The sequence below is a fragment of the Bombina bombina genome, chromosome 2 (assembly GCF_027579735.1).
Source record: "Bombina bombina isolate aBomBom1 chromosome 2, aBomBom1.pri, whole genome shotgun sequence".
NCBI lineage: Eukaryota > Metazoa > Chordata > Amphibia > Anura > Bombinatoridae > Bombina > Bombina bombina.
This window is the reverse complement of record NC_069500.1, coordinates 470156631-470173268: the sequence shown is the minus strand read 5'-3', so window position 1 is coordinate 470173268 and position 16638 is coordinate 470156631. Positions and strand designations below refer to the sequence as shown.

The following is a 16638-nucleotide window of genomic DNA, read 5'->3' as shown; positions in this document are numbered from 1 at the left end:
ACCTTCCCCTGTATAAAATCATCATTGGTTACAATATACACTATTGTATTACATTTTCATTAGAAAAATTATTTTTAAAAGAACAGAAAACACTTTTTACCTTTGGAAAGAGTGCTGCCATTTCTGTCACTGCAACGTGTATTCTTTCTGAGCATGGTATATAGCTGCAAAAACAAAGAGCAAAGTCACGATCACAACAGATATGCATTGATGTCTGTAAAACCTATAAGTGCACTGACTGAAAACATTGTTAGATCATTTGCAATGCATATGTAAGTTAAAGGGATCGTGACGTATTTCGTGCATTAAAAAGTAGGTTTTAAACGCTTTTTGGCATTTAATATACTTGATCTGTATTTTATGAGCTGGATTTCATTCTATTCCAGTAACTTCCATATTCCTTCTAGTAAAACATACAATAGCATTTATTTATTTACACAAAATGTTTGTCCTTTTCAAATTACTGTCATTTTCTTTATAAACATTTTATTGACCATTTCAGATAGCGGTAACATCATGGGGTGGTGTAGACATAATGTGACTGCCAAGGATAGAAAAAGCACACAAAGCAACCTTATTGGCAGATTCAGTAGGTCTGTCCTCAGTGAGATAGGATGCATGTGTGTCTGATGGCAAAACAAAGTGCTTTACAGTCGAAGAAGATAACTGGAGTTATTTTAGTCAGCCAGCTCTGTTTTAAATAAGCGACTGTGTTTAATGAATGGAAACAGTGATTCCATTTGAGCTAAGGTGTATAGATAAGGATGGGGAAATTAAAATCACAATGAACTCTTTTTGCTTCTGAACTCTGTTTTTAAATATAGTCTCTCTCATGACATAAAAGCTACACATTTCCCACCAAAATCTTCAGCATTGTTTCATCTGAAGCACAGCATTTTGGGTAAGGATATGAAAAGTTCTAATGCCTCACTTTTTTGAATTATATCTAATTATTTGATATAAATGTACTTAACGTGGACAAGTTTTTTTTTGTGTTCATTATAACCAGTACAGGATTGAGGTACCCTACACTAAGCATTAATCAGAAAAATATCATATGATCATGAGGCCTAACATAAGTAAAGTGGTTTCGGAAGCAAACAGGTGAGGTATTAGAATCTTGTGTGCATATGTGTACACAAAGGCCCTCGCCTCAGTGGATTCTGGGGAAAAAAGATCACAGATTTTGTTCTGATTTATGGTTGTTTAGTGGAAGCAATGATTTCATTTGCACCACAGAAACCACCGCTGACTATCTTTGCGGTCATTGTGTTTAAATGCTGGTACACCGTACCAGGAAAGCACATGTGCAGATGCTGTTGAAAAACTGGTAGCTTTTTATATGCTTATTTAAATATGAAGCAAAATGCTTAAATTCAAAATTAAAATAAACTCAAGGAAATTTCTATTTTGACCATTATGTCTCTTTACAAACACAAGTTTGTGAAATGCTAAGCAATATACTCAATATATATTGCCCCTTGACTGCCAGAGAAAATGTGCTGTAGGCCTTTCTAGAAGTCAAGGTGGTTTTCCACTTCAACCCTAGAAATTGACCGTCTTCAGGGGCTATAAGCCTCTAGCATTCATTTTTTGTTGGTTGTCTTATTCAACTTAATGTTATTTACTGCACAAATTAAGTTATAATCAAATATTCATTGCATGCCCCCAGCATATACATGAGTAAGCAAATGCCTTACACCTCCACATGGGTAGTGAGTGCCACCAGCATATACACCAGTAAGCAAGTGCCTTACACCTCCACATGAGCAGTGAGTGCCAGTGCTACAAGCATATACACCAGTTAGCAAGTACCTTACACCTCCACATAAGCAGTGAGTGCCAGTGCCTTACACCCTCACATGAGCAGTGAGTGCCAGTCCTACCAGCATATACACCAGTGAGCAAGTGCCTTTCACCCTCACAAGAGCAGTGAGTGCCAGTGCTACCAGCATATACACCAGTGAGCAAGTGCATTACACCTCCACATAAGCAGTGAGTGCCAGTGCCTTACACCCTCACATGAGCAGTGAGTGCCAGTCCTACCAGCATATACACCAGTAAGCAAGTGTCTTAGACCTCCACATGAGCAGTGAGTGCCAGTGCCACCAGCATATACACCAGTGAGCAAGTGCATTACACCTCCACATAAGCAGTGAGTGCCAGTGCCTTACACCCTCACATGAGCAGTGAGTGCCAGTCCTACCAGCATATACACCAGTAAGCAAGAGCCTTACACCTCCACATGAGCAGTGAGTGCCAGTGCTACCAGCAAATACACCAGTAAGCAAGTGCCTTACACCTCCACATGAACAGTGAGTGCCAGTGCTACCAGCATATACACCAGTAAGCAAGTGTCTTAGACCTCCACATGAGCAGCAAATGCCAGTGCCACCAGCATATACACCAGTGAGCAAGTGCATTACACCTCCACATGAGCAGTGAGTGCCAGTGCTACTAGCATATACACCAGTAAGCAAGTGCCTTACACCTCCACATGAGCAGTGAGTGCCAGTGCTACCAGCATATACACCAGTAAGCAAGTGCATTACACCTCCACATAAGCAGTGAGTGCCAGTGCCTTACACCCTCACATGAGCAGTGAGTGCCAGTCCTACCAGCATATACACCAGTAAGCAAGTGTCTTAGACCTCCACATGAGCAGTGAGTGCCAGTGCCACCAGCATATACACCAGTGAGCAAGTGCATTACACCTCCACATAAGCAGTGAGTGCCAGTGCCTTACACCCTCACATGAGCAGTGAGTGCCAGTCCTACCAGCATATACACCAGTAAGCAAGAGCCTTACACCTCCACATGAGCAGTGAGTGCCAGTGCTACCAGCAAATACACCAGTAAGCAAGTGCCTTACACCTCCACATGAACAGTGAGTGCCAGTGCTACCAGCATATACACCAGTAAGCAAGTGTCTTAGACCTCCACATGAGCAGCAAATGCCAGTGCCACCAGCATATACACCAGTGAGCAAGTGCATTACACCTCCACATGAGCAGTGAGTGCCAGTGCTACTAGCATATACACCAGTAAGCAAGTGCCTTACACCTCCACATGAGCAGTGAGTGCCAGTGCTACCAGCATATACACCAGTAAGCAAGTGCCTTACACCTCCAAATGAACAGTGAGTGCCAGTACTACCGGCATATACACCAGTAAGAAAGTATCTTAGACTTCCACATAAGCAGTGAGTGCCAGTGCCTTACACCATCACATGAGCAGTGAGTGCCAGTGCTACCAGCATATACACCAGTAAGCAAGTGTCTTAGACCTCCACATGAGCAGCAAATGCCAGTGCCACCAGCATATACACCAGTGAGCAAGTGCATTACACCTCCACATGAGCAGTGAGTGCCAGTGCTACTAGCATATACACCAGTAAGCAAGTGCCTTACACCTCCACATGAGCAGTGAGTGCCAGTGCTACCAGCATATACACCAGTAAGCAAGTGCCTTACACCTCCAAATGAACAGTGAGTGCCAGTACTACCAGCATATACACCAGTGAGCAAGTGCATTACACCTCCACATGAGCAGAGTGCCAGTGCTACCAGCATATACACCAGTAAGCAAGCGTCTTAGACTTCCACATGAGCAGTGAGTGCCAGTGCCTTACAACATCACATGAGCAGTGAGTGCCAGTGCCACCAGCATATACACTAGTAAGCAAGTGCCTTACACCCTCACATGAGCAGTGAGTGCCAGTGCTACCAGTAAGCAAGTGCCTTACACCTCCACATGAGCAGTGAGTGCCAGTGCTACCAGCATATACACCAGAAAGCAAGTGCCTTACACCTCCACATGAGCAGAGTGCCAGTGCTACCAGCATAAACACCAGTAAGCAAGCGTCTTAGACTTCCACATGAGCAGTGAGTGCCAGTGCCTTACACCATCACATGAGCAGTGAGTGCCAGTGCCACCAGCATATACACTAGTAAGCAAGTGCCTTACACCCTCACACATGAGCAGTGAGTGCCAGTGCTACCAGCATATACACCAGTAAGCAAGTGCCTTACACCTCCACATGAGCAGTGAGTGCCAGTGCTACCAGCAAATACACCAGTAAGCAAGTGCCTTACACCTCCACATGAGCAGTGAGTGTCAGTGCCTTACACCATCACATGAGCAGTGAGTGCCAGTGCCACCAGCATATACACTAGTAAGCAAGTGCCTTACACCCTCACATGAGCAGTGAGTGCCAGTGCTACCAGCATATACACCAGTAAGCAAGTACCTTACACCTCCACATGAGCAGTGAGTGCCAGTGCTACCAGCAAATACACCAGTAAGCAAGTGCCTTACACCTCCACATGAGCAGTGAGTGCCAGTGCTACCAGCATATACACCAGTAAGCAAGTGCCTTACACCCCACATGAGCAGTGAGTGCCAGTGCTACCAGCATATCCACCAGTAAGCAAGTGTCTTAGACCTCCACATGAGCAGTGAGTGCCAGTGCCACCAGCATATACGCCAGTAAGCAAGTGCCTTACACCTCCACATGAGCAGTGAGTGCCAGTGCCTTACATCACCACATGAGCAGTGAGTGCCAGTGCTACCAGCATATACACCAGTAAGCAAGTGCCTTTCCTCCACATGAGCAGTGAGTGCCAGTGCCTTACATCATCACATGAGCAGTGAGTGCCAGTGCTACCAGCATATACACCAGTAAGCAAGTGCCTTACACCCTCACATGAGCAGTGAGTGCCAGTGATACCAGCATATACACCAGTAAGCAAGTGCCTTACACCTCCACATGAGCAGAGTGCCAGTGCTACCAGCATATACACCAGTAAGCAAGCGTCTTAGACCTCCACATGAGCAGTGAGTGCCAGTGCCTTACACCATCACATAAGCAGTGAGTGCCAGTGCTACCAGCATATACACCAGTAAGCAAGTGCCTTACACCTCCACATGAGCAGTGAGTGCCAGTGCTACCAGCAAATACACCAGTAAGCAAGTGCCTTACACCTCCACATGAGCAGTAACTGCCAGTGCTACCAGCATATACACCAGTAAGCAAGTGCCTTACACCCCACATGAGCAGTGAGTGCCAGTGCCACCAGCATATCCACCAGTAAGCAAGTGTCTTAGACCTCCACATGAGCAGTGAGTGCCAGTGCCACCAGCATATACACCAGTAAGCAAGTGCCTTACACCTCCACATGAGCAGTGAGTGCCAGTGCCTTACATCACCACATGAGCAGTGAGTGCCAGTGCTACCAGCATATACACCAGTAAGCAAGTGCCTTACACCTCCACATGAGCAGTGAGTGCCAGTGCCTTACATCTTCACATGAGCAGTGAGTGCCAGTGCTACCAGCATATACACCAGTAAGCAAGTGCCTTACACCCTCACATGAGCAGTGAGTGCCAGTGCTACCAGCATATACACCAGTAAGCTAGTGCCTTTCACCCTCACATTAGCAGAGTGCCAGTGCTACCAGCATATACACCAGTAAGCAAGCGTCTTAGACCTCCACATGAGCAGTGAGTGCCAGTGCCTTACACCATCACATAAGCAGTGAGTGCCAGTGCTACCAGCATATACACCAGTAAGCAAGTGCCTTACACCTCCACATGAGCAGTGAGTGCCAGTGCTACCAGCAAATACACCAGTAAGCAACTGCCTTACACCTCCACATGAGCAGTAACTGCCAGTGCTACCAGCATATACACCAGTAAGCAAGTGCCTTACACCCCACATAAGCAGTGAGTGCCAGTGCCACCAGCATATCCACCAGTAAGCAAGTGTCTTAGACCTCCACATGAGCAGTGAGTGCCAGTGCCACCAGCATATACACCAGTAAGCAAGTGCCTTACACCTCCACATGAGCAGTGAGTGCCAGTGCCTTACATCACCACATGAGCAGTGAGTGCCAGTGCTACCAGCATATACACCAGTAAGCAAGTGCCTTACACCTCCACATGAGCAGTGAGTGCCAGTGCCTTACATCATCACATGAGCAGTGAGTGCCAGTGCTACCAGCATATACACCAGTAAGCAAGTGCCTTACACCCTCACATGAGCAGTGAGTGCCAGTGCTACCAGCATATACACCAGTAAGCTAGTGCCTTTCACCCTCACATTAGCAGTGAGTGCCAGTGTCTTACACCATCACATGGGCAGTGAGTGCCAGTGCTACCAGCATATACACCAGTAAGCTAGTGCCTTTCACCCTCACATTAGCAGTGAGTGCCAGTGTCTTACACCATCACATGGGCAGTGAGTGCCAGTGCTACCAGCATATACACCAGTAAGCTAGTGCCTTTCACCCTCACATTAGCAGTGAGTGCCAGTGTCTTACACCATCACATGGGCAGTGAGTGCCAGTGCTACCAGCATATACACCAGTAAGCAAGTGCCTTACGCCCCCACATGAGCAGTGAGTGCCAGTGCTACCAGGCTGGAGTGCACATGTATTGTGAGGGGGGTACCATGTATATACAGCTCTTACTGCAGAATACACTGATGACTGACAGCTACAGTTAGCCAGCAAGGGGTGTGAAGTGATTTTACATGAAAAACTTATTTTCTATCAATGTTTATGAGGTCTTTTTTTTTTTGTAATAAAAGGCAGATTAATTAAAATGTCATCTACACTGTTGTGTTCCTTTGTATATAAAATATGCATGCTAATACTGCACCTACAGACTAGAGACATGACGTAGCATACCAGAACATAAAGAGAAGATGTAAAAACTAGTAGATTAGAAGCACTCAGTGCACAAAGAGTGTTAGAGCTATCACATAGCTGTAAATTCCACTTCACACAGCATTCTGTTTAATGAAACACATACAACAATAACACAGCAAAACAGGTTTTAAAAATGCAAAATATAAGATGTCTAATGCTGAGAACATTCCCACTATGGTAGCAGTTCTTAGGCAGCCATCCTTGTACTTACTCATGCCTCTCTTTTGGTAGTGTGTATGGGTTGCACATACATACTTTTGCTATACCTATTAATATATTATGTATCTACATTAATAAATATAAATAATGCCATTCCTTGTAGACTATTGGTACTTAAATTTACATGAGCGTGAGCTCCCTTACTGCATTAAAGGGACAGTAAAGTTAAAATGAAACTTTCATGATTCAAATAGACCATGCAATATTAAACAACTTTCCAATTTATTCCGGTTATCAAATTTGCTTCATTCTCTTGGTATCTTATTTAAGAGTAAAAACAAAAATTATGCTTACATGATAATTTCATTTCCATCGAGGGGAGGAGAGTCCACAGCTTCATTCATTACTAATAGGGAATTAAGAACCTGGCCACCAAACGGAGGCAAAGACACCCCAGCCAAATGCTTAAATACCTCCCCCCCCCCCCCACTTCCCTCATCCCCAAGTCATTCTGCCGAGGGAACCAGAAACAGTAGGAGAAATATCAGGTATAAAAGGTGCCAGAAGATGATTAAATTTAGGTCCTCCCAATGGAGATATGGGTAGGAGCCGTGGACTCTCCTCCCCTTGATAGAAATTAAATTATCAGTTAAGCATAATTTTTGTTTTCCATCTGAAGTGGAGGAGAGTTCACGGCTTCATTCATTACTATTGGGAACATATACCCAAGCTCTAGGAGGACACTGAATGCAACCGGGAGGGTAAAAGGCAGACCCTAATCTGAGGGCACCACAGCCTGCAAAACCTCTCCCCTAAAAACAACTTCCGCAGAAGCAAAAACATCAAATTTGTAAAACCTTGTAAAAGTGTGTAAGGCGGACCAGGTAGCCGCCTTACAAGTTTGCTCCATAGAGGCCTCATTCTTGAAGGCCCAAGACGAAGCCACAGCTCTAGTTGAATGAGCCGTGATCCTCTGAGGAGGCTTATGTCCCGCTGTCTCATAAGCCAAGCAAATCAAGCTCCTCAACCAAAAAGACAAAGAAGCAGCAGAGGCCCTTTGCCCCTTGCGCTTCCCAGAATACACCACAAAAAGAGATGTAGACTGTCTGAAATCCTTTGTAGCCTGAAGTTAAAACTTCAAGGCACGAACCACATCCAGGTTATGAGGTAACCTTACCTTTGAAGAAGAAGGGTTAGGACACAAAGAAGGAACAACTATTTCCTGATTGATGTTACTATTAGACACCACCTTGGGGAGAAGACCCAACCCAGTGCAAAGTACAGCCTTATCCGCATGAAACGCCAGATAAGGAGGATCACATTGCAAAGCAGTTAGTTCAGATACTCTGCGTACCGATGCAATAGCCAACAGGAAGAGAACCTTCCGGGACAGAATCTTAATGTCTATGGAATGCATAGGTTCAAACGGAACCCTCTGCAAAACCTTAAGGACTAAGTTTAAGCTTCAAGGCGGAGCCGACTGTCAAAAGACAGGCCTGATTCTAGACAGAGCCTGAACAAAAGATTGGATGTCAGGATGTTCAGCGAGTTTTCTATGCAACAAGACTGATAATGCCGAAATCTGTCCCTATAAGGAACTAGCGGCAAGACCCTTCTCCAAACCATCTTGGAGAAAGGACAGAATCCTGGATACATTCACCTTATGCCAAGGATATCCATGCTTCTCACACAAGGACAAGTAAGTCCTCCACACCTTATGGTAGATGCGACGAGTGACTGGCTTCCTTGCCTGAATTAGAGTATTAATCACACCTTCAGAAAAGCCTCTCTTGGCTAAGACTAGGCGTTCAATCTCCACGCAGTCAGCCTCAGAGAATCTAGATTTCGATGTTGAAAGGGGCCCTGTGACAGCAGATCCCTGCAACAGGGTAACCTCCACGGTGGAGAGCATGACATCCCTACCAGATCCGCAAACCACGTCCTCCGCGGCCACAAAGGAGCAATCAGAATGGCCGGGACCCGCTCTTGTTTGTTGCGTGCCCCTTCGCGAGGTAGAAGTGGTAACGGAGGAAAAATGTAAGCTAGGCTGAATCCCCAAGGAACCACTAAGGCATCTATCAGCTCTGCCTGGGGATCCCTGGACCTCGACCCGTATTGAGGAAGCTTGCAATTGAGTCTGGACGCCATGAGATCTATTTCCGGCGTTCCCCATCTGTGACAAATCTCTGCAAACACCTCGGGGTGAAGAGACCATTCCCCCGGATGGAAGGATTGTCTGCTGAGAAAGTCTGCTTTCGAGTTGTCCACACCTGGAATGTGAATCGCTGAGAGCGAGCAGTCATGGGACTCCGCCCATTCCAAAATCCGAGACACCTCCCTCATTGCGAGGAAGCTCCTCGTACCCCCCTGATGGTTGATGTAAGCCACCGAGGTAATGTTGTCGGTCTGGAATCTGATGAAACTGATATAGTTCTAGGATGTTGATCGGAAGGAGAGACTCCTCCCTGGACCACTTTCCTTGTGCCATCCTGGAACCCCAAACAGCTCCCCATCCTGACAGACTGGGGTCTGTGGTCACAATCTCCCAGGACGGTCTCAAAAAGGATGTCCCAATGGACAGCTGCTCCGGACGAATACACCAAGAGAGGGAGTTCTGAGTCTGAGCATCCATGGATATCAGCTGTGATAGATCTGAATGATCGCCGTTCCACTGTCTCAACATGCACAATTGAAGAGGAGGTCTAAGATGGAACCTGGCGAATGGGATGACCTCAGGTTTCATGGTGTCAAGCATAATCACCTCCATACATTGAGCCACCGATGAGCTTGTGAAGGACTAAAGGGCAAGACAGCTGGATGCAAGCTTCCTGCGCCACTGATCTGTAAGAAATATCTTCATGGACATAGAGTCTATTATCGTGCCCAGGAACTTCACCCTGTTGCTGGGAACCAGGGAACTCTTTCCTGAGTTGATCTTCCAACCGTGAGATTGGAGCAGAGGAAGAGCCCTCAAATGATCCTCTGCGAGGCTAAGTGACGGCGCCTGAACTAGGATGTCGTCCAGGTAAGGTGCCACTGCAATGCCCCTGGATCTGTCAACTGCAAGCAGCGCCCTCAGAACCTTCATGAAGACTCTGAGCCGTGGCCAGACCAAAAGGAAGGGCCACAAACTGGAAGTGTTGGTCCAGAAACGCAAATCTTAGGAACCTGAAGAGGTCCCTGTGAATTAGCACATGAAGGTAAGCGTCCTTCAAGTCTACAGTTGTCATGAACTGTCCCTCCTAAACTAGGGGCAGAATAGGAACACTCAGAAACTTCTTTAAACACTTTAGGTCTAGAATCAGGCAGAACGTGCCCTCCTTCTTTGGAACCACAAAAAAGTTGTAATAGTACCCTAGACCCCTTTCTGCTAGGGGTACTGGTATGATAACCCCGAGAGAGGCGAGATCTCTCACACACTCTAGAAAGGCCTCTCTCTTCTCTGGTCTTGAAGATAGGTTTTACAGGAGGAATATGTCCTCAGGTGGATAGTATCTGAACCCTATCCTGTAACCCTGGGAGACAATTTCTAGAACCCAAGGGTCCTGAAACCATACGTCTGAGAATTGAGATAATCTGCCCCCTACGTGATCCGGAGACCGGTCGGGGGCTGCCCCTTCATGCCGATTTCGTCTCGGCGTGCTTCTTGCTCTGCTTAGACTTGTTCCAAGATTGAGCCGGCTTCCAAGATCCCTTGGACTGGTCTGCTTTCGCAGCAGGTTGCTGGCGCTGTGCCTTGTCCGCACGAAAAGTATATCCCTTAGGCTTAGCCTTCTTATCCTGCTGTAAGGAAAGCTCCCTTGCCTCACGTAACCGTGGATATGATCGAATCCAATCCTGGGCCGAACAGGATCTTCTCTTGAAAAGGCCTTGATTTAAAGGTCATGTCCGCAGACCAACATTTTAGCCACAGAGCCCTGCGCGTTAAAACAGAAAAACCTGACATATTAGCATTCAGGTGAATAATTTGCATATTGGCATCACAGATAAATGAATTGGCGACCTTCAGCGCCTTAATCTTTTCCTGTATCTCGTTGATGGATGTCTCCCCCTCAACCATTTCACACAGGGATTCACACCAATATGTTGCAGCTCTGACGACGGCTGCAATGGCCGCTGCTGGCTGAAAAACAAACGCTGTGTGCTGAAAAATCTTTCGCAACATGTTTTCCAGCTTTTTATCCATGGGCTCCTTAAACAACAAACTATCCTCGAGAGGAATAGTCATCTGCTTTGCGAGCGTAGCGATAGCCCCATCCACCTTAGGGATGGGTCCCCCACAACTCAAGCTGAGAGTCCGTAACGGGGAACAGTTTTTTTTAAAGGAAGAAGAAGGGGAAAAGGACGAACCTAATCACTCCCATTCATTCTTAATAATATTTGCCATCTTAACGGGACCTGGGAAAGACTGAGGTACCACCCTGTCCTTGTATACCTTGTCAAGCTTAGGAATCGCAGGTTCCTCCGGTATCTTAGGTTCTGGAACCTCTAGAGTAGCAAGCACCTGCGATAGCAGAAAGCGCAAATTCTCCATCCTAAACCTATAACCAGGCTCCTCCGCCGCTGGAGGTTTAGATAACACAGACTTCAACCCAGAAGGGGCCTCCTCCGAACAGTCAGAGTGGGCCTCGTCATCATATAGAGCCTCTGGATCTTCCATCGGTGTGGACAAACCCTGGACCGCTATTATAAACCCTACGCTTGAGCTTAGCAGAACGTTGTAAGGCATGGATCACTTTCACAACCGCCAATTCCAGTTGGTCCGCAAAGTCTGACGGCCAATGAATCTCTCCTGAAGGAGGTACGGTTGGACCCTGGGGCGCTGCATGTGCAATCGGAGATGAATGTAGGGAGCACACCTCCCGGGACGAAGAGCCCTCAGAGGTGGACGGCTCAGTAGTACTAGACATCCGTTTACATTTAGATGTTGTAACTTTATCAAGGCATGTGGAATATAGTTGAGAAGGCTGATCTACTAGAACCTCCTCACAATAAACACAGGAATGAGCCTTTGTTAAGGAGGGAATGCCCTCTAACGCGTCAGAGTCCTCCATCGCTTGCACTTTTGGGTAGACTAACTTAATTTTGCAAAAAAGCACCTTTATACCACCAATGGCCGGGGCACTCACCACCTCCTAGGACCCGGACTACGGAAACCGCTACGTCTCCTGTGCCACAGATAAACAGAGGAGGCTAGACACACCCAGCCACATGGAATGCCTGGCAAGACTGCCCCTGCACTAGGGAAAAACGCTCCAAAAATGGCCTCGCAAAATTCCCGCAAGTAACCTGAAAGTTCCACACATTGCCAGAGCCTCATCTCACAATGACACAAACAATATCATGTATAACCCCCCCCCCCCCGTTCAATAATCCCCCTTCCAGGAATATAAACCCTTGATTCTGTAAAGATAAAAAGGCGCCACACTGTGGCCCTGTCTTCTATGTTATCATTATTAATAAAAAATGAAACGATCTTACCAGAATCTACACTGTGGAACAGGAACACGGCCCTTCAAGTGTGACAGGTTAGTAGCCTCGCTCCTGACATGGACTTGAGTGTAGAAAGCAGGCAGCGAAACTTGTTAAAGCTGATTGCTTATGGAGCTGTTAATATGAGTCGGGATGGTTTCGCAGAAACTCTCCCTGTATCTCCGGACTCTAACTTTCGCCCAGGCTCTCACTGAGAGGCAGACAGGACTACTTAAAACTCCAGTCCCAATTTGAAGAGTACTACCCTCCTTAAGAGACTACTCCGAAACTCTGGCACTCCTCTGCCATCCTCCTGTGACGAAAGGCAAAGAATAACTGGGGGATGAGGGAAGTGGGGGAGGTATTTAAGCCTTTGGCTGGGGTGTCTTTGCCTCCTCCTGGTGGCAGGTTCTCAATTCCCAATAGTAATGAATGAAGTCATGGACTCTCCTCCCCTTTAGATGGAAACTAGGTGGGATCATAATAGCCTCAGGAGTGTGCACCTGTCTTGGCAGCAGTGCTTTGCAACATTGTATAAAAAAAGCTACAAATAATGTTGCAAAACACTACTGCCATAGGCCGCATTCGGCAAGTGCTCCAAGCGAGTCTGTGAGCACTAGACAGTGAGGCGCTGGGCGTTCCCTCAGAGCTCTGATGACGTTAGTCCCAGCATTTCCAGCGTGCTGGTAAAGCTGGGACTTTTCAGAGCAAGCTGTAAAAGTTAATCATGTCTGCATTATCACGATTTGTGAAAGTACTATTAAATGAACAACACTTATATATATATATATATATATAAGTGTTGTAAATTTAATAATACTTTCACAAGTAAGGGAGCTACTAATAAACGTTCGCATGTGCAAAGGGATCTACTGCACAATAATGGATTACAATATATAATTCATATGTAAGACGTTTCTATTTGCATGCAATATTTCTAATACTTAAAAGGTATTAGAAATATTGCATGAAATTAGAAGCGTCTCTACTATGAGATCCTTTTGCGCATGCCTACTACTCTGTCAATGCGTGGTGACGTGGGACGTTGTGATGGGAGCGTTTTGTCAAAGCTCCCTAACTGGTGACGTACCCACAGCGTCACGTCATCACCACTACATATGTGCCGGCGCTGGGAATAAGCGCTGCCCGAACGTGGCCATAGAGTACCAAAGACACGTGCACACTCCCGAGGCTTTTATCAGCCCACCTAGTTTTACGCTTCAATAAAAGATACCAAGACAACAAAGCAAATTTGATAACAAAAGTAAAATTGGAAAACATAATTTATGCTTACCTGATAAATTTATTTCTCTTGTAGTGTGTTCAGTCCACGGGTCATCCATTACTTATGGGATATATTCTCCTTCCCAACAGGAAGTTGCAAGAGGATCACCCAAGCAGAGCTGCTATATAGCTCCTCCCCTCACTTGTCATATCCAGTCATTCGACCGAAACAAGACGAGAAAGGAGAAACTATAAGGTGCAGTGGTGACTGGAGTTATAATTTTAAAATTTAGAACCTGCCTCAAAAAAAGACAGGGCGGGCCATGGACTGAACACACTACAAGAGAAATAAATTTATCAGGTAAGCATAAATTATGTTTTCTCTTGTTAAGTGTGTTCAGTCCACGGGTCATCCATTACTTATGGGATACCAATACCAAAGCTAAGTACACGGATGATGGGAGGGACAAGGCAGGAACATTAAACAGAAGGAACCACTGCCTGTAGAACCTTTCTCCCAAAACCAGCCTCCGAAGAAGCGAAAGTGTCAAATTTGTAAAATTTGGAAAAAGTATGAAGTGAAGACCAAGTTGCAGCCTTGCAAATCTGTTCAACAGAGGCCTCATTCTTAAAGGCCCAGGTGGAAGCCACAGCCCTAGTGGAATGGGCTGTAATTCTTTCAGGAGGCTGCTGTCCAGCAGTCTCATAGGCTAAACGTATTATGCTACGAAGCCAAAAAGAGAGAGAGGTAGCCGAAGCCTTTTGACCCCTCCTCTGTCCAGAGTAAACGACAAACAGAGAAGAAGTTTGTCTAAAATCTTTAGTTGCCTGTAAGTAGAACTTCAGAGCACGGACCACGTCTAGATTATGCAAAAGACGTTCCTTCTTTGAAGAAGGATTAGGACATAACGATGGAACAACAATCTCTTGATTGATATTCCTGTTAGAAACAACCTTAGGTAAAAACCCAGGTTTAGTATGAAGAACTACCTTGTCTGAATGAAAGATCAGATATGGAGAATCACAATGTAAGGCAGATAACTCAGAGACTCTTCGAGCCGAGGAAATAGCCATCAAAAACAAAACTTTCCAAGATAAAAGCTTAATATCAATGGAATGAAGGGGTTCAAACGGAACACCCTGAAGAACTTTAAGAACCAAGTTTAAGCTCCACGGAGGAGCAACAGCTTTAAACACAAGTTTAATTCTAGCCAAAGCCTGACAAAAGGCCTGGACGTCTGGATGCTCTGCCAGGCGTTTGTGTAAAAGAATAGACAGAGCTGAAATCTGTCCCTTTAGCGAACTAGCGGATAAACCCTTTTCTAAACCCTCTTGTAGAAAAGCTAATATCCTAGGAATCCTAACCTTACTCCATGAGTAACTCTTGGATTCGCACCAATATAAATATTTACGCCATATCTTATGGTAAATTTTTCTTGTCACAGGTTTCCGAGCCTGTATTAATGTATCAACAACCGAATCCGAAAACCCACGCTTTGATAGAATCAAGCGTTCAATTTCCAGGCAGTCAGCCTCAGAGAAATTAGGTTTGGATGGTTGAAAGGACCCTGAATTAGAAGGTCCTGCCTCAGAGGAAGAGACCATGGTGGACAGGACGACATGTCCACTAGGTTTGCATACCAGGTCCTGCGTGGCCACGCAGGCGCTATCAGAATTACCGATGCCCTCTCCTGTTTGATCCTGGCAATCAGTCGAGGTAGCAACGGAAATGGTGGAAACACATAAGCTATGTTGAAAACCCAAGGGGCTGCTAATGCATCTACCAGCACCGCTCCCGGGTCCCTGGACCTGGATCCGTAACAAGGAAGCTTCGCGTTCTGGCGAGATGCCATGAGATCCAGATCCGGTTTGCCCCAACGACGAATCAGTTGAGCAAATACCTCCGGGTGAAGTTCCCACTCTCCCGGATGAAAAGTCTGGCGACTTAGGAAATCCGCCTCCCAGTTCTCTACGCCTGGGATGTGAATCGCTGACAGGTGGCAAGAGTGAGACTCTGCCCAGCGAATTATCTTCGAGACTTCCAACATCGCTAGGGAACTCCTGGTTCCCCCTTGATGATTGATGTAAGCCACAGTCGTGATATTGTCCGACTGAAATCTGATGAACCTCAGCTTTGCTAACTGAGGCCAAGCCAGAAGAGCATTGAATATTGCTCTTAATTCTAGAATGTTTATTGGGAGGAGTTTCCCCTCCTGAGTCCACGATCTCTGAGCCTTCAGGGAATTCCAGACTGCTCCCCAGCCTAGAAGGCTGGCATCCGTTGTTACAATCGTCCAATCTGGCCTGCGAAAGGTCATTCCTTTGGACAGATGAACCGGTGACAACCACCAGAGAAGCGAATCTCTGGTCTCCTGGTCTCTGGAATTGCCACCGTGTCGCAATCATTCAGAGCCGCTAATACCTCCCCTAGTAACACACGGAGGTTCTCAAGCTTAAATTTAAAATTTGAAATTTCTGAATCCGGTCTCCCCGAATCAGAACCGTCACCGACAGAATGAAGCTCACCGTCCTCATGTTCTGCAAGTTGTGACGCAGTATCAGACATGGCTCTCGTGTCATCAGCGCGCTCTGTCCTTAACTCAGAGCTATCGCGTTTGCCCCTTAATTCGGGCATATTATATAATACTTCTTTCATAACATTAGCCATATCATGTAAAGTGATTTGTAAGGGCCTAGATGTACTAGGCGTCTCAATTCTACGTATCTCCCGAGCGGGAGACGCAGGTACTGACACGTGAGGAGAGTTAGGCGGCATAACTTCCCCCTCGTTGTCTGGTGATAGCTTCTTTATCGGTACAGATTGACTTTTATTCAAAGCAATATCAATACAATTGGTACACATCGTTCTATTGGGCTCCACATTGGCTTTTGAACATGATGAACAAACAGTTTCCTCTGAATCAGACATGTTAAAACAGACTTAGCAATGAAACTAACAAGCTTGGAAATCACTTTCAATAAGTGTTACAAGCAATATAAAAAACGCTGCAGCGCTTCAAAAATACAGATATAATTAAACAATTCTTAACAAGAGGTGTACTATTAGCAGAGG

The 16638-nt window shown here is 45.9% G+C and overlaps 1 protein-coding gene across 7 annotated transcripts in view; it reads right to left on the bottom strand.

The window, feature by feature from the left end:
- The window catches only part of GIT2 (GIT ArfGAP 2), a 460714-nt gene that overhangs the window by 9792 nt on the left and 434284 nt on the right, over window positions 1-16638 (bottom strand). For all 7 annotated transcript variants that reach the window (XM_053702096.1, XM_053702097.1, XM_053702103.1 and 4 more), the window contains one exon: window positions 101-164. In XM_053702096.1, the coding sequence (XP_053558071.1) occupies window positions 101-164 (64 nt within the window). The remainder of the gene's footprint in view (window positions 1-100; window positions 165-16638) is intronic.